This window comes from Salvia miltiorrhiza, chromosome 7, assembly GCF_028751815.1.
Source record: "Salvia miltiorrhiza cultivar Shanhuang (shh) chromosome 7, IMPLAD_Smil_shh, whole genome shotgun sequence".
Classification (NCBI taxonomy): Eukaryota; Viridiplantae; Streptophyta; class Magnoliopsida; order Lamiales; family Lamiaceae; genus Salvia; species Salvia miltiorrhiza.
Genome location: NC_080393.1, coordinates 58,568,996 through 58,590,936, shown reverse-complemented (window position 1 = coordinate 58,590,936; position 21,941 = coordinate 58,568,996). Strand labels below are relative to the sequence as shown.

At 39.6% G+C, this 21,941-nt stretch overlaps 3 protein-coding genes across 4 annotated transcripts; 1 reads left to right on the top strand and 2 right to left on the bottom strand.

Annotated features, from left to right (window-relative positions):
• The first annotated feature begins 846 nt into the window (after positions 1-846).
• LOC130995161 (ankyrin repeat-containing protein At5g02620-like) lies at positions 847-13,345 on the top strand. 2 transcript variants are annotated; one of them, XM_057920311.1, is made up of 2 exons: positions 847-1,540; positions 12,527-13,345. In XM_057920311.1, exons 1-2 carry the CDS (start codon positions 968-970, stop codon positions 13,169-13,171), a joined length of 1,218 nt encoding a protein of 405 aa, XP_057776294.1. In that variant the 5' UTR covers positions 847-967; the 3' UTR covers positions 13,172-13,345. The 2 variants fall into 2 exon arrangements, with proteins under 2 accessions (XP_057776294.1, XP_057776293.1); XM_057920310.1 differs by lacking the exon at positions 847-1,540 and adding an exon at positions 10,126-11,492.
• Positions 13,346-19,420: 6,075 nt separating this feature from the next.
• Positions 19,421-19,792, bottom strand: LOC130994516 (uncharacterized). The gene has a single exon (XM_057919559.1). It carries the CDS (start codon positions 19,790-19,792, stop codon positions 19,421-19,423), a length of 372 nt encoding a protein of 123 aa, XP_057775542.1.
• Positions 19,793-20,195: 403 nt separating this feature from the next.
• Positions 20,196-21,025, bottom strand: LOC130995160 (uncharacterized). The gene has a single exon (XM_057920309.1). It carries the CDS (start codon positions 20,974-20,976, stop codon positions 20,365-20,367), a length of 612 nt encoding a protein of 203 aa, XP_057776292.1. The 5' UTR covers positions 20,977-21,025; the 3' UTR covers positions 20,196-20,364.
• Positions 21,026-21,941: the final 916 nt, after the last annotated feature.

The following is a 21,941-nucleotide window of genomic DNA, read 5'->3' as shown; positions in this document are numbered from 1 at the left end:
AAAAATAGGTGCAAAAACCAATTCCGTGTAAACATTAGGAATTTACAGACAATTAGCCTAAATTATTTCAGGTCATTATCTTAGGGCGTGTTTGCTTTGAGGTATAAGAAATGAATAAACTATATTTACCACTTTATACCTTGTTCGCTTCGATGTATGAAAAAAACCAAGCAAGTTGTATAATTTTTTGGGCTGCACCTTATCGCTTGAGAAATGGATAATTTTATACCTAAGACATGGTGGTATAATTTTATACTAGTTTACAAGGAAAGAATAAATATATTATCCTTCAAAACAAATAAGATATAGAAAATGTACGTGTGATCCCTGTGATAAATTTATACTTTATTATATTATCCCTCCATTTAGAGGGATAAAAAGCAAACACGCCCCAATAATATTAAATCTTAGATATATTTGAAATAGATTGCATTTTAAAAAAGTTCAAAATTAACACACTCTCGTTTAACTTTTTTCGCGTTATTTTATTGATGAAAGTACTTCTATTTATTGTGGTGAGGAGGATTGCCGCCATGCAACGACTTGTACATTTGATTATTAAAATATGAGTTTGCAAGAAGACGAAGCTTCTGCGTGCAAATAGCCATGTTGAAAATTCATCTCAACTTTGTTTGTTGGTCTCCATTCTTTTGTACATATATATATACTAATTCTCCAATATACATGCATTTTTTTTCAATTGTCTTTTTTTGTAGAATAAATTAAGCCACCACCTTTTAATATAGAGTCCATGGATCCTATCTTCCACAATTGAGAAGTAGGAAATTGGGCAGAATCTTCTTTAGGATCAGTCCTAACAGAGCTTTCTTGAGAGAGACAGAGCTTGTGTAAGTACTATATATACATACATAATTTTTGTAAGATGAAGAAAGAAACTAAGAAACTAGCTAGAGAGAGCGAAAAAAAAGAAAAAAAAAAGCCATCAATATATAGTTAGTGGGGAAGAATGGTGGGAGAAACAGTAGAAAAGAAACTCTACAATGCTGCATCAAATGGGGATCTAACAATGCTTCAAACACTGCTTCAAGAAGATCCATATCTTGTTGAAAGTGTCTCATTTGCATGTTCAAGAAATGCTGTACACATAGCAGCACTGCGAGGGCAAGTAGCCATTGTTGAAGAGGTGTTGAACATCAACCCGCAGCTAGCTCGAAATTTGGACTCCGAACAATCATCGCCTCTTCACGTTGCAGCAGCACAAGGGAACATTGTGATAGTGAGAAAGTTGTTATCAGTAGCCCCGGAGGCGTGCTGGTGGCGAGACTGTCATGATATGAACCCGATTCATATTGCAGCCATGAATGGGCATGACGAGGTGTTGAAGGTGCTGCTTGAAGAGAGTCATTTGCCTGCTATGGAGAGACTGCATCGCGGGCAGACTGTGTTTCACCTGTGTGTGAAACACGGTCAGCTTATGACAATGAAGGTTATGGTGGAGAAACTGGGAGAGCTTGTGCATGCAAAGGATGATGATGGGGAGACACTCTTGCATTTGGCTGCAAGGTCCAATCAGCTTGAGGTAATCAAAAAAATAAGAAAATCGTCGGACATACAAAATTTGTGCATATATATGTTGTTATAGGGAATAAGACATATCTATGAAGGTATATATTAAGTGACATTTATTTTTCATTTGCCAGAAATAGTCTTGGTTGTGAATTCGAGTTCAAACACTTGAAATCACAATTAAAAAATTAATGGATAATTTTAAAATTTTTTATATGAAGGGTAAAATGATAATTTTTTAAGTTATGTTTGTCTTAAAAGAAAATTTTTATTTGTACAATTCTAATTTGGGCATTTTTTTTAAGTCTACTCTTATTAAATTTACAAAATAAAAAAGATACTAAATTATGTAGATGAAGAGTTTTAATAGATACTACCACTTAAATAATTATTGAAATACAAAACATAACCATAATATATTTTTAAGATTTATTATATGTATATTATATTAAGGGGTTATTGCCCCTAAATACATGAACTATGACCAAATTCTAGTTTATAACACCACCTTTAGATTTTGCCCCATAATACATCACCTTTCAATTTTTTCTAGAATCTCCCATGGCCAAAGTTTGGAATATTCGAAAATAACCCCATTATAAAATTCTTTGTACTTTGACCCCTAAAACTTTTGGTTTTTGACTAAAAGACAATTTATACCTAAAACATGCATAAGATTGGGCTTAAATGGTATATCGGCTGAAAACTTTCCTCGTGCCCGATAGATTACTTTGTAATCTGGGTCTGGACCGTGAGACAATGCCACGTACTTTTAAGCAAAAAATAGTTTAAAAGATCCTTGTTCAAAATGGTATCAGAGCGGGTTTTTATGGAAGAATTATATTATTTTTAATTTATTTTATAATTAACCTATGTGGGAGGAGACTCCATTTAAAATTATGGATCCAGACGAGTGTCCGAGATGTGTACGATACAGGAATTCTCTCCAACATCTGGAGGAAGAAACCAGTCGTCTATTAGGCGACCTCAACTGGAACAATCGAGTCCTCGTTACCAACTTACGACGAGGAGGAGATATCGAGTTTATTCGCGAAATTATCGCGAGTATCCAATTCTACCATGAGAACCTCATGAGATTCGCCGCAACCAGAACGGCGATTGAACGAACCAGAGACGAGGCCCATCAGTCGCACGATTGATGGAACCAAAAAACAAGGCAGGAATAGCTTATCCAAGCTACCACAAGATCGAGCCAGACTCTTCCGAGAATGTCAACTTGCGGGAGATTCAAAAGACGGTGGAGTATTACGGCAACAAGCTGTATGAGCTACCAATGGAGATGAGCAAAATATCACTCAAACAAGAGGAAATACTAACCCTCTTGCGTGATATCCAGAAAAGAATGGAGGAGATCGAAAGGCGAAAACCATATTCCGAAAAAATTCGGAATCAATGGTCCAAAGACCCAACGTATCCATCTCTATTTGATGCAACACCCAAGGAGTTGCAGCCGAAGGACATAATCCGAATCATGAAAGGCAAATATCATGAATAGCCTTGACAGAATCGGATTAGAAGATCTACAAGAGTTAGCAGAATCCTTTGCTAACCTCAATATGGTTGATCTAAAGATGAATCAAGGAGATGAGGTGCCCAAAACCGAGTCTCAAGAAGGAGAACCGTCAAAGAAGGGGTCAGCTCAAGAAAATGCAGGCCAGTTCCAACGAACCAGACGACAGAGGCCTCAGATGCAGGATACTCCTGTAGGAAAGGTCACACTAGAACCAATCCATCCATATGGATTGATTCTCAACCTCGACGAAGCCAGTTTCAAAGAATGGGAGGGTCTCATCGACGAATGGGCTTCATCATTAAAAGTCGTGATTGCCACAATAGATTACGACAAAAAAGAATTTGCCAGAATCTTCGAAGCTAGCTTAGCAGGCATGGCAAAACAATACTGGGATAAAATTGAGGTCCTGACAAGGGAGGAAATGTTTAGTAGCACGTCAATGTATGAAATCATTAAGGAAACTACTAAACAAATTAAAATCCATTTCTTGGGAATGGGTTTTTTCGAAGGATCCGCAGAGGAGAAGCGCAAGAAATATCAACAGGCACTTTACAATCTAAGATTGATGGTGCTAGAGCCAAAAGCTCTCGATGAAATTCTGCGCCTGTACTCCCTATATGTCCATATGGGGGAGGTTGAAGATCAGAAGGCCATGGACCTCTTTTTCCCAAAGTTTCCAAGTCCATGGAGGGAGATGCTCATCAATGAGTATGTTTCACCAGGAGGATATCCACTTGATAGCGCTTCAAGAAGGATGTCTTATGTCCACAAGAAGCTGTCCGAATGGTGTCAAAAGGCAGCGGATCAGAGGAATCTCAAGAGATTGAGGAGACTCAATAAGAGATCCCCATTGATGTGCGACCACATTGATCTTCCAACAGAGATTGGTGCTGAATTGCTATATCAAAGGAGGAGCCGAAAGAAACATAGGTACCAACCCTATGAAAGAAAGTCTAGAAGAAGTTCTTGGAAGCCAAGAACTATGTGGACCAGACAGAAGGCACGCTCCTACAAATCAGGCCAACGGAGCGGACCATCAAGAAACCGATTCTCAAATCAAAAGAGAATCCCGGTGAGAAAAACTTTTAGGCGTACTCAGGCCAAAGCAAATGAAAGTTTCAAGGATTGCAACTGCTGGTCGTGCGGTGCAAAGGGGTATATCTCTACCAATTGCCCCGACAACGAGAAGAAAGGGATAAAAAGATTCGAATCCACACAGGATATCGAAGATGCTATCTTTTACCAGAATTTGATACCCGTGTATCAGTTTGAAGATATATCCTCTGATGAGAGCATATATGAGCAAGAAGAAGTCTTTAGTTCTGAAGATTCGGAGATGACGGATGGATCAACCGGAGACGAGTCAGACTAAAGAAGAACACGTGGTACACCACACCCAGAAAGAGGATCAGGATGGTTTTTCTAGTCATTTTCTGATTCCACAAGAAGAGGTGGTGAAAAAACTCGTGAAAAAACTCAAGAAGGAAACCGGAGAGGTACAGACATACCAAGGGTTTTCCAATGGAAGATTGAATCGAGTTTTATATAGCTTGATTCCATCCAAAAGGAAGCATCATGTCTATTTTGGCGTTACAAACCGAGAAATGGCGCTTCCAATTGAGATTACAAGTAATCAGGTGGAAATCCAGCTGGTTCCAGCCGAAGATATAAGGCAGGATCTTAAGAAAATGAAGCCAGAAGTCGCAAGTACGATGAAATGGATTCATATTGGAGCAATTCAGTTGGTAATCAAATCTTCCCTCTTCCCAGGGACAGACCAACCAATTGACGTCGCACTCTGCGACAAAAGGATCAGAGATGCCAGAGAATCATCAGTTCTCGGAGCTTTTTCGGGCAATCTCTATGCCAAGAAGATTATAACCGAGTTCTACCCACAAATCGCTTATAATCTGCAGGATTCATCCTTCAGCCGAGCCCTGACTCTCTATCAGGACTACAAGAAGAAGGAACTTATGACGGGAGGAAATAGGCCATACTCATTGACTTATCAAGTCTCGCATGCCTTATCAAATTCCCATCACACGGAGTTATTTCTGGGAAAAGAATTTATTGAAATTCCAGAAATATTCAAGGAGGTAGCCAAGGCAGTCAATCCAAACCGAGTGGAGATTCCTCAGATCGGAGAAATCGACATCGATATTGGAGACAAGCAGGTGCTCATCTATACCCAGAGTCTCAGATTGGGAGCACCAAGGTTATCATTCCAAGGAAATAGGCTATCTTCAGGGCCTATAACAAGAAGTTTCTCTCATTCGTATGAGAGAAGGGCGATTCAGGAAACACCAGTTCTGGACATGAGGATCAAACTCAAATGTCCCGAAGGATGGAGACAAGTTTCCACAAGATTTGATACAACAAGCAGGGAAAACAAGTTTCCTTGTAGTTCGTTGTATTATTTGGCGAATCCATGAGACAACCGATACATCGGAACTCTTGAAGTGGGAGGTTTTGAAATCCAAACCGAAGGCCAAGCCGGACAAGAAGCGGATGTCCTGATCTTAGGACGAGATTTCCTTGACAAATATAAACCATGGTCATGGAAATCAGGAGGAATGAAGATTACAATTGGACGCCAAAGAGTGATGATCCAATGACAAGTCCATTCTCGATATACATCTCTGTAGGGATGTTATACGAGAAATACAAAGCAGAATATTTTGCTGCTTACGTGGATTCAGGAGCAGGGATCTGTACAGCAAAACGAGGAGTCTTTCCAGCAGAAGTTGAAGAAGAACTACCTCGAATTGCAGGAAGGGATTTCTCCAAAAAGATATTGCTTCTATCAAAGGGAGTAAAACAAACGGAAATATTGATCGGCGGAGCAGGACAGACACCTTGGTACAAGGTCAAGACTCCACCAATTTATTTCCATGATACCGGAGCAGATATATTATTCGGAAATAATTTTCTGCAAAGCTTCAAGCGGTATATACAAGACAATGAATCCAGGAGGCTAGTGTTCACAACCAATTGTGATCACAAGATCATTGTGCAAAGGCTCAATGGAGCTTTTCATCGCTCAATGCCAATCAAATTCCGCAGCAAGCGTGGTGATGATGGCAGACTCCAGAGACCCCAAATGAAGGATCAAAGGAGATTCGGTGAAGTTTTGCTCAAATGCAGAACTGAGGGATTCCCAGATCTCTCCGAGGAAGAAACTCAAATCCTCAAAGTATCCCTGATATCACACAAAGATATCAAAGAAGAAGAACATGTGTCCATTGCCGACGTCAAAAGAAGAATCCAGAAGTGTTACCACGAGGATCCTTTGGCATGGTGGGACAAGAACCAGCTCAGAGCAACCTTGAAAGTTAAAACTGGAAAGGAGCATGAGTTCGTAAGGTTCAGACCTATCCTGATGAACCCTCGAGATCAACAGGATATGATGAATATAATCAAGGAACACCTTGATTTAAAACTGATCGAAGAAGGAAGATCACCCTACATCAGTTCGGGATTTCTGGTGAGAAATCATGGGGAGATCAAGCGAGGAAAGCCAAGACTGGTCATTAATTACAAAGGGATTAATGACATTCTTGAGTTTGACGGATATTTCATCCCAAGCAGAGAACACCTTATTAACTGCATCAGAAGTGCAAGGGTATTCTCAAAGTTCGATTGCAAGTCGGGTTTTTACCAGATTCGCATGGAAGAAGGGAGTAAGAAGTTCACAGCCTTCTCAACTCCAAAAGGACATTATGTCTGGAATGTCATGCCAATGGGGTTAGCCAACGCGCCCCAGATATTCCAAAGGAAGATGGATAATCTCTTCAAAGATTATTCTTCGTTTATGTTTATTTATATTGATGACATTCTTATTGCATCAAAGAACATTCATGAACATGTTAGGCATCTGGAGATCTTTGCGGATGTTTGTCAACAAGAAGGACTAGTGCTGTCTGAAAAGAAGGCAGTCATAGCCACCCAGAAGATGGAGTTTCTGGGGATTGAGATCGATGAATCTGGGATAATTCTACAAGATCATATTGTGGAAAAAGTCCAGGGATTTCCGGAGGATCTCAGGGAGAAAAAGCAGCTCCAAAGCTTTCTCGGAGTTGTCAATTTTGCAGGGATATTTATCAAAAACCTTGCAGAACACAGAAAGGTTTTCAGTCCACTACTGAAGAAAGATGTTCCATTCATATGGAAAGAGGAGCATCGGGAGGGTATGAAGAAGTTGAAAGAGATTTGCAAAAATCTTCCGAAGCTTTCAATACCACAAGACGAGGATGACTTGGTCCTCTACACTGATGCGAGTGATTTCTGGTGGGCAGCTGTACTCACCAAGATCACCCATTTTGGAGAAGAACCTTGCAGATATTGCAGTGGCCTTTTCTCCGACAACGAAGCTGTGCGATGGCACATCAACGAGAAGGAATTCTTTGCAGTGCGAAAGGCGTTTAAAAAATGGCCGCTTTTCTTACTTGCTAAAAAATTCGTTTTGAAAGTAGATAACACTAACGTTAAAGCTTTCTTAACAAAAAAGATAGAATCTAAACCTGAAAAGGCTAGATTGCTTAGATGGCAAGCAGAATGCCAATATTATGATTATGATATTGTCATCTTGAAATCTGATCAAAATGTTCTTGCAGATTTCCTAACAATGGATGGAGCTCCCTGAGGTGGAGGCCATCGAGGCAAAACAGGCGCAGCTCTTTGAAAGTTTAGAGTTGCTACAACAATAATGGCAAAAGTGTGTTCTACACACCAAACAAGCAGGGAAGATACAAGCGGCTGATGAAGCTCAAGTATCTAACCAAATCGATGCATGCTTCATGAAGATGTTCAATCTTCAAGAAGTAATCAACAAGCCGCTCTTGCGCGTTATTCGAGATAATCGGATTAAAGCAATGCTTTCCGTACAGGACGGATTACCTGTAGCAGGGGATTCAAGTACCCCTAGCCCAAGTCCTGAGGTGATGATTTCACAGTCGGACCCTCGAGGAAAAGATGTTGTTAAGGGATCACACCCTGAATCAACATGTCAACCCTCCACCTCTGGGGTAAAAGAGGAAGAGATCAATCTTAGGCCTATGACAGGCCAAGTCAAGGTTGATACTGATTTTATTGATATTTCTCCTTCTTGGCAGATGTATCAAGACAGGTGGGAGAAACTTCTCACAAGAAAGGGCATTAATCCGGGAAATTGCCGGGTTGATGTTGCAGGAAAATATCCTCGAGTTTGGACAACCCCAGGAGCCAATCCAAACGACGTCAAGGAATGGTATGAGTTCGGGGCGTTAGCCTCAGTTTATACCGCCTCTCCAGCTTTCACCGAGATCAAGGGTCTACCCAAATGGATCCAAAAAACGGTGTTTGATGCATGGGAGAACAATGAGTCCCTCAAACGGGGAGATGTTCTGGAATTGTACTTTTTTAGTGTAGCACCGGAGCCAGTTGGAAAAGGAATCCGTGAGGCTTTCCACTTCATCAAGCTTCGGAGACCTGACACGGGAGCTCTGAACCGGATCAAAGTTCCCGATTTCCAAGCCGCAATCGTCTCAACATTCAAGGAGGACCAAATCTCCACTAGACGAGCATGGGGTCTATGGGTCTGTCTCACAGAGATGGATAAAATGAAGTCCAGATTCAAGTTCTACCAAAGTTCAGATCTGGGAACGTTCCTGGTTAACACAATGACAGGAACAACGACCCCTTTTGCCGAAAAATCTTTCAAAAATAAACGGCAAATGTTGTGGGAAAACAAGATAGCGGGGAGCAAGGAGACTCGTCGCAAATTTTGCAACATGGCTCATCTGGGCCATTGGATTGAGAAGGTCTGCGATCAATGTTCAACGCAGAAGGAGCCAGAATTCGGCAAAGGATTCTTCCCGAAACCTGACAGAAGGAGGTTCCGATCTGATGAACATGATGAACATCAGACTCCAAAGGGAAGAAACCCTCGGGCACCAAAAAAGTAAGGTGGCCGACAAAGCAAAGTGAATCATGTGATTCACAGCAAGGATCGCACCCACAAAAGAAACGACAAAAGTGGGTGGAATGACAAAAAGGACTACTCACCAAACGCTCCAGGACAAATGTGAGTGGAAGGGAAAAGCAGCCGGCCCCTACCAGCATTATCACAAAACGATAAAGCAAGGGTCCAGCACCATGTGATGACATTAACAAGTGTCGGCAATCAAGGCCGACAAAAGAAGGTGGGTGTCTTATTCAAGAAAGCTGGCCACGAAGATGGAATCTGAGGCCAACAACCGAGCAATTATAGAGGGGATCAAACCTCTATATAAACCCAAGTTCTGGAGAGAAGAAGATATCGGAAAATCACAACACATTTTCACAAGCACTTTCTCTCTCTAGAAAAATTATCCTTGTAATTTTTTTTTTTTTTAATTTTGTTTTCAAAGTTTTTTCGTTTTAGTTTTTAGTTCCTTTTTATTTTTATGTACACAAGTATTAGCTACTATGAGTAGCTAAACAAGTTAGTCTCCTCCCTTGGGGAGTATTTTATGAAATAAATTAATTATTATATAATTCCTCTATAAACGCTTAGTTTTTGTCCAACTATTCCGGTTGAGTAAAAATATTTTCTTTATTTTTCCAACAAAGTATTGAGTCAACACTTAGTGAAGGAGAAAGGTTGCAACCATCTCTTGCGAGTGTGTGGTTGGTGCGTGTCGGGTGGGCAGACGAGCCGTAAAACGCAACAGACTGACTCCTGAAGAAGACCAGTCGACAAAGGTATAATGTTGGTTTAAATTTAAGATTTATTTCGAAGTGTTAACGGAAGCATGTTGGGCCTGATTAATTGTTAAACTGTTTTAGAAATCATAATGAGGGTATTTTGTCTTGGTTTTGTAATATGTTGGGGTTATTCTGCACTTTTGATTATTTTGGGGTAGTTTTAGAATTTTCAGAAATTGGTCATGGCAGAAATTAGAAGAATCATAAAGGTGGTGTATTATGGAGCAAAAACTAAAGGTGATGTTATATTCTAGAAAATTGGGAAAGTTGATGTATTTATTGGCCAATACCCCTTATATTAAAATATACTATTGACCTTAAATTAAGTATATATATGAGGGACATAATAGGCAAATCAAATTTTGTAAAACATTGCACTTTTATAATAGGTATAGAGGTATAGATTGATCAAATATAAGATTAATTAATTGTATTTTTATTCGAATTTCTCCAACTCAACCGTGATATGAATCAAACGAAGTTAATAATTTAGTTCAAATGATACTATTTTTATTTGTCTAGGCTATTCTTAAACAATATTAAATCTCAAACTAGTATTTGAAATAGATTCCATTGTGATAAAGTCCAAAATGTCTCTTTTTAACTCTTTTTTTTCCCGTTATTTCTTTGATATAAATGTACTTTTATTTATTCTGGTCACGAGGGATTGTGGCCATGCAACAACTTGTACATTTGATTAAGACAATATGAGCTTGCAAGACCACTTAAGCTTTCTGCGAGCAACTAGTCAATAAGTTGCAAATTTATCTCATCTTATCTGTTAATACCCATTAATTCTTCTCCACGTATATGTACTAATCTCCAATTAATATACAGACAATTTTGTTTTAGTTGTCTTTTTTGTAGAATAAATTAAGCCACCTGTTTTTAATATTGATTCCATATGGATCCTATCTTGCAATTGAGAAGTAGGAAATTGGGCAGAATCTTCTTTTCGATCAGTAGTCGGCTTTCTTGAGAGGGAGAGAGAGAGAGAGAGCTTGTTTATGTACTATATATATGCATTATTTTTGTAAGATGAAGAAAGAAACTAAGAAACTAGCTAAAGAGAGAGAGAGAGAGAGAAAAAAAAGAAAGAAAAAAGAAACCATCAATATATAGTTAGTGGGGAAGAATGGTGGGAGAAACAGTAGAAAAGAAACTCTACAATACGGCATCAAAAGGGGATCTAACAACACTTCAAACACTGCTTCAAGAAGATCCCTATCTTGTTGAAAGTGTCTCATTTGCATGTTCAAGAAATGTTGTGCACATAGCAGCACTGCGGGGGCAAGCATCCATTGTTGAAGAGGTGCTGAACATCAACCCACAGCTAGCTCGAAATTTGGACTCCGAACAATCATCGCCTCTTCACGTTGCAGCAGCACAAGGGAACATTGTGATAGTGAGAAAGTTGTTATCAGTAGCCCCGGAGGCGTGCTGGTGGCGAGACTGTCATGATATGAACCCGATTCATATTGCAGCCATGAATGGGCATGACGAGGTGTTGAAGGTGCTGCTTGAAGAGAGTCATTTGCCTGCTATGGAGAGACTGCATCGCGGGCAGACTGTGTTTCACCTGTGTGTGAAACACGGTCAGCTTATGACATTGAAGGTTTTGGTGGAGAAATTGGGAGAGCTTGTGCATGCAAAGGATGATGATGGGGAGACACTCTTGCATTTGGCTACAAGGTCCAATCAGCTTGAGGTAATCAAGCGCCAACTCCATGTTTTGTTTGTTCATGTCTTCATCGTTTGAGTATGATATTTCATTAGTTATCATTCCACTTAACTTGCTATAATTCATACTCCATCCGTCTCAATTCAATATGTCACATTTCCTTATTTGAACTTTCCAATTCAATATGTTTATACCATCTGTCATTATGGCCCACACATAATTACCTCTTTTCTCATCTGAAAAAGAATATCTACATTTCTCCTATTATTTTGACAAATATAACCTCAAAAAAAGTTATTTTCTCTCTCCTATTTTATTTGGTGAATCGTAATTGAGTGGGTAGTGTTCTAACCGGTGAATCGTGATCGGATTGTGAATTTTACCTAGTATCGAACGTAAGAATCGAAAGAGAGTCTAGTGGAATTGAATTGCCAAGAACAAAAAGGAGTTTTTCGTTGTATTGAGGAGTGCGCACGTCAAAAATACATGGTACAAGTGCATGAGTATTTATAGAGTACACTTTAGGGGCAAAATAGTAATTTCAGTCTTGAAGTCACGTTCCCCGCGTGGTCAGGGGTACTATGGTAATTTCGCCTGCCTTCGCTCATTCCTCTGCTCAGAGACAGAGAACTGTGTGTATCGGGGAGTTCTGGATTCCTCTGTGAACACATGATTCCTCTGCTCTGACATTTCCCGGGTAAAGTGGTCGTTTCTGCCATTGACTATCTAGGAGTGGAGCATTCCTCTGACCTCAACGATTCCTCTGACCCGAGTGATTCCTCTGTCCAAGCCCATTCATCTGCTCTGTGCATATATTACTCCTCATCATTATTATAAATTATTCATTTCTTAATATTCATGTCTAAGCCTTGTGGCCTATTGAATTGGGATGGAGGAAGTAGAATATATAAGATTAATACTATATATCCGTACTATTTTATTAAAACTCATACCGAACTTAATGTTGTATGCACTTTGTGGACCGAGGTTGTATATACTAATTGTGTGATAAAAAATTATATATTTCATTTCATTACAATTCCCAAGTAATGATGCCTCAGATTGTAAAATACTTGGTGCAACACAAAATAACGAGGACGCAAACACCGAATTCCATGGGCAAGACAGAGCTGAAAATCTTGCGTGAGAGTAAGAGCCCTGGAGACAAAAGTAGATATTCAGAAATCAAAAACATGTTGAAAAAATTGCCAGATCCAACAAAGATGTTACCCGCCCGGATGGGCGAATCCGTTTTGGTGGTCCTAGTCCTAATAGCCACCATGGCATTCCAGGCGGGTATCGCCCCCCCGGGCGGCGTATGGGATGAAAACAAGAACACAACCATAGGTGTATTCAATATTACTGTCAGAGCCGGTGAAGCCATCATGGAATCTACTTATGGGCAAGCGTACATGTATGTGTTCGTGGTTTTTAACACCATAGCTTTCGTAGTATCTCTCCTCACAATCTTGCTCATCATGACCGGACTGCCATTCCGAAGCCGTGGTTTCTCCACTTTGGCCATGATTTTTATGTTTGCATCCGCTTTTAGTGTTTCAGTTAGTTATACATTTTCTATAATAGCCATCACTCCCGGAGAAGAACCATCTGGTTTGAGGTACATGTTTTTGTCCGTATACTTCATTGGAGGTCTATTTGTTATCTACTTTTTGGTTAAAGGTCCAGTGTCCGCTATGAGAGAATAGATTCATAAGGTTTAGTTTGGTCCCTAATTCTAATATTTCAAATGTATACTTGCTTTTCAAGCACCAATATGTAATAGTATGTGTAATATGGAATGTTTCAAACTCTAGTCTTTTTCCTTTTTTGTAATGAGTGAGATGAATAAAAGTTGTGGAGAACCTGTTTATGAAAGAAAATTTGCAGTTGCTTTCTGTAGTGCATATATTAAGATCTTTTTCTTTTCTTTTTTCAAATGAATATTGTTGATTTTTGAAAAAGTTGTTGTCAGTAGCCCCAGAGGCGTGCTGGTGGCGAGACTATCATGATATGAATAACCTGATTCATATTGCAGCCATGAATGGGCATGTTGACATCTTGGAGGAGTTGCTTCAAGAGAGTACGAATAAATTAAAATGTAATTTATGAAAAACTATGAAAAATGTCCTAAATTATCTAAGTACGAAGCAAGATGGACTTTAATATTTTTCTTGTTTGATTTTGACGATTTATTGCAAATCTTTTCATCTTATTTTTGGTTTGCGACAGAATGTAGTTCATCGGCCGATCGTCGTCACTTGTAATTTTAATGTAGTCATCAATCTTTTTCTTGGCTACTCTCTTTTGCAGTTCAGTAGGCTGCAACTCCATCGTGAGTTTTTTTTTTAGACGCTATAGTTTGTTTTGATTATTCGGGTGAATGTTTCTTTTCTTTCTTTTGAGTTGACGCTTTTTCAATTGATCCAATATTTATGTTTTCCATTGCTTGTGTATTTTGGATTGCATTGGCTACAATATTAAGATTTCCATGTTGATCGAATTTTATAGACTTGAGCATCGTTATAAAGCTAGCGCCATTTCTGTGTACGCTTGTGTGCTTAATCCTCTATAGTATATAGAGTTTGTTTCACCATGTGAAAAAATATATATATATATATTTGCTAAAATTACGTAATATTTTATTTTATAATATAAATTGTTCAAATTTATTATTTATTGTTTAGTTTGTTACTAATAGAAAAAAGGGTACCCTTTTTTATAGACGGATGAAGTATAAAAATACTTACTTCATCCGTTGTCTTACCCTTACTCCCTCCGTCCACGAAAAATGAGAACCATCTTTCCCTTTTAATACATGTCTCCACATCTTTTTCTTATCTTTTATTCTTACACATATCTTTTATTTACAAAAAGATCATTTTTAATTCAATCTCAACCACTCATTTCATACAATATTGCTACGCTAGCGTATCACCATTGGAGCGAGAGAAGACACAATCATATTGTAAGACACAATAACCACAAATAAAATTAAATTTCCCGAAGTACAGATACTTGGAGCAAGAGAAGAGACACAAGTGGTGAAAGAGAGGCAGAAGAATTAAGCAAATGAGCAATGCAATCCTTTGGCCACCTCATGAATGACTGGTACTGCCAAAAGAAAAATGTGTAAGTACTAAAAAAATCAAAGTCAACACAATTATTGTATAAACTCTTGTTTATTTGTTTCTTGTGTATCAAGGGGTTAGGTGATGAATGTGGTTCATGTCTAAGGTGTGTGTACGCTTATCCACATTTAGCATTTTATTGTGTAAGTCTATTTTGTAACTTATTTCTAGGTAACGAATTGTTTCCCTTGGGCGAAGCTCCCAAACATAGGTGGTTCATTAAATGTAGTGACCCGCTCTTTTATATATTTTAAATCCAGTAAATGAGTGTTTATTCTTGTTCATCAGTGAATGAAAATGGATATTACTCTGATATGAATTCAGCTTATGATCCTGAATTTATATTGTTAAAGCAGTCAATGATATTATTTCAGAGTTATAACTGACTTAGCAAAGTCACGTTATTTTTTTTAAGCGAGATGGAATTAGATTTATTTTTACTCAAATCGTGGATTATTTCCGACTCGTGAGTTAATTAAATCTGCGGATTTAATTTATATATTAAAACAACGAACGCATTAAATCTACGGATTTAATTTAGATTCATTTTATAACTTATCGATTTTAGCGAGATTTATTTAAATAAACAGTATCAAGCAGATACGAGCACGCGATTCATATTACAGATGCATAAAGAATACAAGTCATAAGAATTTGTTCCTAGTTACAATACAACTTTTACTCTTACTACATAGCTAGTGCAATCATCACTCACTTCCTATTTCCTACTCACTACCTGCTAACAAGGGAGGAAAAGATAAAGATATGAAATGTGTGGCACACCAGCAGTCTCCAATCCCCTCCAATTCCACTTACTCCTACCTTCCCCACCACTACACTCCTTTTCCCCCACCACTACACTCAAGTCTTCACCAATGAACTCTTAGTATCAACCCCAGCCAACAAACAACTCTCACTCTCACTTTATTCCACCGAAAAAAATATCGAAGAGCAGCCCCAATTCGTTCAGCCAAGTTCTCAAGGTAAGCCTTGCTTGCTCCACCTTCTTCCATGATTCTACCTGAATTATTGAGACAACAACAACAATTTATTTCAGTTCAGTTCCAACTCATTTAATCCCTCAAGAAATCGAAGAACAAGAGGGCTGCCAAACTTTAAGTTCGGTTATTCCAGTTCATTTAGCACAGCCAATAAGTTCGAACACATTCAAGGTATTAATTCTATTTCGAATATCTATTCTATCAAGCATTCGTACCAGAGCATGATCAATTCATTCATGTAAAATCCCATAGCATCAGTATTGCTTCACAGACAAAAAGAAAGAGAACACCTTAGCTCTTAAACGATCACAGACTTAGTCCCAACATTGATGTTTCAATATTCAGTTTGCATACTCGTCAACACTCGAGTAATAGAAACAAACGAGACTAGAGAACTTAGCTTTATAAATAAGACCGGCTGCCTTTTCGGTTGAGCCAAGACGACGACGATGACGGCGGCAGCTCTTACTGCCTCGGCAGAAATCGGGTGACAGCAGCAGCAGCAGCAGTAGTGTCGCGAATAGAGCAACGACGCTGAATCGCCGGCCTTCCACAGACGGTGGAGATAACGGCAGAACCATGGTGGCGGAGGTGCAACGGAATCAGGGCTCGACTCCCTGCCTACTTTGACATCTGAATCGGGACCGGAGCGACTCAGTGGAGGAGGCGAGACGACGCCGGCTTCGCCGATTGACGGCCAGGGAACCACGGCGGCGGCGATAGTATAGGCCGAGATTAGGGCTCAGATCTTGGGGCGACCTCCCCTGAAGCTGAAAGACAGCAGCAGCGGCTCGGTGCACGGCGGCGGTGGCGATTCCAGACGGAGCAACGCTGGCTTGAGGCGACAACGTCGCCGAAGATTTCAGGAGCGGCGGCGGCGATTTCCGATTTGGGAGAATTAGGGCTCCTCATTTGGGGATCCCCCATTAAATTGAGGAAAGAGGGAGGACGAACGAAGGCGGCGGCCCCAGAGACGCAGACGACGGCCGTTCGCCGGACACCTAATTGCAGCGGCGACGGCGACCTTTAATTCGTGAATTAAGGCTTGCTCTCCTCGCCTCGGACGAACTGTCAACAAGAGAGAAGCTACGGAGAGAGAGACGGGTGCGGTCGCGCCGGACCTAGACTCGGCGGTAGCCGACGCCGGTCGGAGCAGAGGCGGCGACTGAAATCATCGACTGATGTTGAGATGGGAGACTCGACTGATATGAGAGAGAGGGAGTTCTCGACTGATTGTTGAGAGAGAAGAGGGCCGACTGTTCTTGAAAGAGAGAGAGAGTGTAATTTTGCTTGGGCTTTCTATTTAATTTCTTTGGGCCTTTTGTTATACTCTTGGGCCGATTTTTTTTTAATAATTCAAAATGGGCTGGAGATATATATTCTTTTGTGCCTTGTATTAATTTAATTCTTGTGGGCCAGATTTAACCCCGTAATTAAGGCCCAGCTGCATTCATTAAATGGGTCCTTAATATTTTCTATTGGGCTGTTGTATTATCTTAGTTGGGCCTCGTTTGATTTATTTATTTGAGCCAGTTAATCAATTATTTATTCAGTTGGGCTCAGATTTATTTAATTACTTAAGCCAATGAATTATTTCAATTGGGCCTTTCATATTAATTATTCAAGCTCACTTCTACATAACTAATTATTAGGCTGCCTTATATTGAGCCTTTTAATTATTTAATCTTATAACATTACTTGTTTCTATTTTTATTAAGCCCGATTGAGTTTATGAGGTTATAAAGTGAATAAACCGAAATATTTATTTATTTATTTTCTATTGACTACGAGGAGCGGGGTTTATTTAATTGGTGGATTAGAACACCCTAAGAGAACGGATTAATTTTTATTAATTATCCGGCTTCATGAAACGAGACTTAGCTTTTGTTTAAATCCGATAGCTTGGATTAACAATAGAAATTCCTTGATTATTATTTCAGAATAATAATTCATGCATATAGATCATGCATAGTTAATTCTGTATTCTCATTATTTGAGGATTTTACTTGAGCAGTATCTTATTTATATTCTCGTAATAAAGGTCAATCACGAGATTAATAATCAGTCAAGGAACTACTGTACCACAGAAAGTTTATATCAGGTGGGCATTACTTTCATATATATCAAATGAGTTTAATGTTACAATTGAATAAGTTATTCCGTTACAAAATCTTTGAACTGAAAATTATTTCAACTGTTGTCTTGCCATAAATGTTTAAATTTTGGTATGATATCTATCTGATGTGTTATGTAATCGAATTCGGGTCCTGAGCAGTTGATAGCTATCCTGCCAGGGCTAGTGTACACCAGTGACCGTGAGTCATCTAGCGGGTTGGCCGGTCAAGTGACCGTGAGAGGTGGCCACCTCTCCGGCACACAGTTCCAGATATGATAGATTACGAGAGAACTTAGACTGCAGTCGAACTTTAAGAATCACAAATGAATTTAGTAAGCTTGGGCCTTTTAGCGAAAAACTCCCTTGCTGTACTGTTTATTATGGCATGACAATTTACAGTTTTGAAACATGTATTTTTATACTTAGGCATACGTGCCCACTGAGTACTTTTGTACTCAAGCCCTGCATATATTTCTAAATGTGCAGGTTGAGCAGCTGCCGATGGTGATGAAGTGACGAGCGGGACTCTTTTGGTCTTATTATGTATTAATGAACTCTAGGGTTACATGTCTTCATACATGTAATCAGAACCTTATTCCGCTGCGTACTCAGAAGTTTTATGTTATTTTGGATAAGTCGGAGTTATCCGAACTTACTAGTTATTTGAGTCTATACGACTAAAACTCCGTTATATTATAAATATCCCTGTTGTTAACAATGATACTGCGATCCTTTCTTGTTTGATTATTCCCCTTTCTACCCCGCTTCTAATCTCCCTCCATTAGTCACGGTTTCCCCGGCTTAATTATCCTTAATTATGTCCGGTCGTGACATTAAACTTGATTGCCAAGTTGTTGTGTTGATTTATTGCTTTAATGTCTATGTTTACGTGAATGTTCCTCCAAGGCGCAAAACACATTATGGCACACGTATCATCACATATTTCACATATTAATCAATTTTTTCAGCATCTTCTAACATACTCTTATTTCCCATGATTTGTTTATTAAAACATAGTAATTTATATTATATATTAAAATACGGCTTATATAAAAAGAAAAAGGAAAACAAGAACCTAGACAACCCTTGAAAGCATAGAGAAGCAGACTAAGGGCAGAGCCTCATTAAAACATCTTTAAGCAAAACCCAGAGGAAAAAGAGTGCTCGTCTATCACAAGATACAAAAAATCCGCAGAAAAGAGAGCTGAGTTGAGGTGACTTCTAAAATTCCGGCCTAACCATCGTACTAATGAAACCCCGACTCTCACATCCCAAAAACAAAAGCAAGACATAGACGAAAAACAACTAACAAGCCACAGCCTAAAAGAAAGAACCAAAAAAATGTGAACATTCTCAACATCGACTGGAAAAAACCATGAGGAATCCCTGGCCATGGGGACCGACCCCCCCGATCCCAGCTATGAGCGCACTCAAGAACTGAAAAAGAACCCGCGAGATGCTCCATCCCAAATCACATGATCCCAACCAAACAACCAACCAAGAAACTCAAGGGGTGCCGCCCAAAGAAGGAAGTGCAAAACATAACTACAACTATAACCACAAAAGCCGTCGAAGTCCGCATGCGGCCTCCCAGCACACACCACAGCTTGCACCCTCATCAAAACTAGACGAGAACTAAGCCAAGCAGACCATGCCTGCCACAACCAAACAGCATGAAGCGCCACCGAGCACCAAGAAAATGAGCAACAGCTAATGAACGACTCTAACATGGCTATGGGTCGACATATCTCTAGCAACAGCTTGACGAATCTCCTTAATAGCAAAAGGCCACCAACCCTCATATTTCTCACCATTAGCCATAATATCAGCTGGCATATTTCCCTCCCTATAAATGTAAGTGACGATCAATTTAAAATCCGGGAGAAGACGAAGAATATGTTTCCAAGACACCATGAAGCGCCAAGGAACATCCATGGAACAAGTCTCCAATAAGCGAACGACATACATAGAGTCGGCCTCAACCCAAAGATGCATCCAACCATGGTCATGAGCAATGTTGATGGCAGTAATGATGGCTAACAACTCTGCTTCAAATGCAAAACCAATGCCGCCTTTAAACATAGTAATTTATATCATTGAAGGAAATAGAGAAAAATATACTATAATATTACTCCCTCCGTCCGCCAAAAGTATTCCACTTTGGCTGGGCACGGAGTTTAATAAAATTGGAGATGATGTTGATGTAGTGGAGAAAGGGTCCCACCACTTTATGAGATGTGTGGTTGAGATTGAATTTGAGGTGGGTTTTTTGTAAATAAAGAGTGTTTGTAAGGATAAAATATAAAGGTGGATGGTGGGACCATGACTTAAAAAGGAAAGTGGAATACTTTTTGCGGACGCGAAATATAGTAATTGTGGAATACTTTTGGCGGACGGAGGGAGTATTAGTTATTGATTATATTTGAAGATAAAAAATGTTATTTTATACAAAAAAAAAAAGAAATATAAAATTAATTTCCGTCGGGTGAAAATGCATGCTAGTATAATCTAAAATATGAAGACTACAAACGATCATAGTTTATTGGCGTAAAAACCGGTCACAGAGACTTTTCATCGAACATCTCTCGCGCATATGCTTTCCGCAATTATTCAAGCAAATAATAATACTACGTCTCCTTCCTCTGCAACTACACTCAAATCAGATGTCGCAGACGTTTATATTCGTAACGAGATTTTCTCCTCCACGAGGATTGCAAGCCGTTGATACAGAGGTAGAGAACTAGCAACAGAATGAAGCTAAGGAAAACACACACCACCGCCGCCACAATATACCCAAGCGTTTGCTCTTCGTTCGGAGTCGTCATGATCAACGAAGCCCCATAGCCCACCGCAAGCGACGTCAGCGACAGCCACATCGCCGTCGTGGCCACCGCCAGGAAAAAGAAGTGCTCCAGCGGCAGCCCGGTGGTGATGAGCATGATTGTGATGAGGGAAGAAACGAAAGCTGTGGTGTTGGCATTGACGAAGTGCTTATACATCTTGGGATGTGTGTATGCCATCACTGCTTCACCGGCTTTGTGCGTTGACGTGTCGTCTTGCCACACGCCGCCGGGGGGTTGGAGGATGGATTGGAACGCCATGGTGGCGATGAGGACGACCACCACCATTGTGATGTCGGTCATCTTGGGGAGGATTCCCAGCAATTTCGAACGATTTGATAAACTATTCAAGATCTTTCTGATTTCTGGATAGGTGATTGGGTCTCGAGGGCTCTCCTTCAAGATATCCAACGCTGTTTTGCCCATGAATTCGTCATCTCCTTGTCTAGCTTAGTTCTTTGCACCAAGTATCTTATCATCTGTGATTTTTCATACGATTAATAACTGCAATTCTTTTTTTTTTTTTCATTGAACAAATAATTTTACACAAAAACTCCTGTCAAACCGATTCAACAGGAGACCACTTGATAATTTTATAGGTTGTATAATAGTGAACTCGAAAATGAGAACCTCACACATTAAAATTAATTAATAAGTGCATTATTTTTGGTATCAACTATTACTCATGTTATTTTATTTTTGAACTCATGATAATATGTTAAACTATCCATAGTTGTGACACTGATCCAACCCAACCTAAATTTACTTTTTAATAAAGGGTTAATAGCCAGAAAATACACGAAGTTTGCCCGAATTTGCAAATTGCACATGACCTTTAAAAATAGCCTCAAAATACATCAACTTTTGATTTTATCGTAAATTGTACATGCGTTGACCAACACATTAATCGGTGTTGACGTGGCTCCCGGAATTTGCCGACGTGAACGTTCCGACGTTCAAATAATAAGACGTCGTTTTGTAGTTATATTCTACACTCAAAACGACGTCGTTTTGACTGAGTCTAATTAAAAAAAAAGAAAAAAAAAAGAAAGAAAGAGAGGAAAATCTCCGGCGCCTCCCTTATCACTCCCAGCCGGCCCACCCTACACACCATCACCGGGTTCCGCCACCACCGCTCAGGCAAGCCGCCAGAGTGTGGCCTCTTTTTCTTCTCTGGCCCATTGCGCCCCAGATCTGCCGCCATCCTCCATCTCTGGCCCATTGCGCCCCAGAGCGTGGCTTTTAATAAAATATTTATTTCTCTCTCATCCACCTACACAACCTACAAACCTAATACAATTTCTACTCCCATTAGTGATACCAACCCAACCTACGTGTTTTTCTTTTGGATAAGATGTAAAATTTGTAGAATTTTGAGAGTTAGGATAATC

What these genes read in the sequence shown, in the direction of transcription:
- LOC130994516 (XM_057919559.1), bottom strand. Translation starts at nt 19,792, where the DNA reads ATGTTTAAAGGCGGCATTGGTTTTGCATTTGAAGCAGAGTTGTTAGCC.
- LOC130995161 (XM_057920311.1), top strand. Translation starts at nt 968, where the DNA reads ATGGTGGGAGAAACAGTAGAAAAGAAACTCTACAATGCTGCATCAAAT. An exon ending in CAAGGTCCAATCAGCTTGAG is followed by an intron (nt 1,541 to 12,526) that starts GTAATCAAAAAA and finishes ATGATGCCTCAG; the next exon opens with ATTGTAAAATACTTGGTGCA.
- LOC130995160 (XM_057920309.1), bottom strand. Translation starts at nt 20,976, where the DNA reads ATGGGCAAAACAGCGTTGGATATCTTGAAGGAGAGCCCTCGAGACCCA.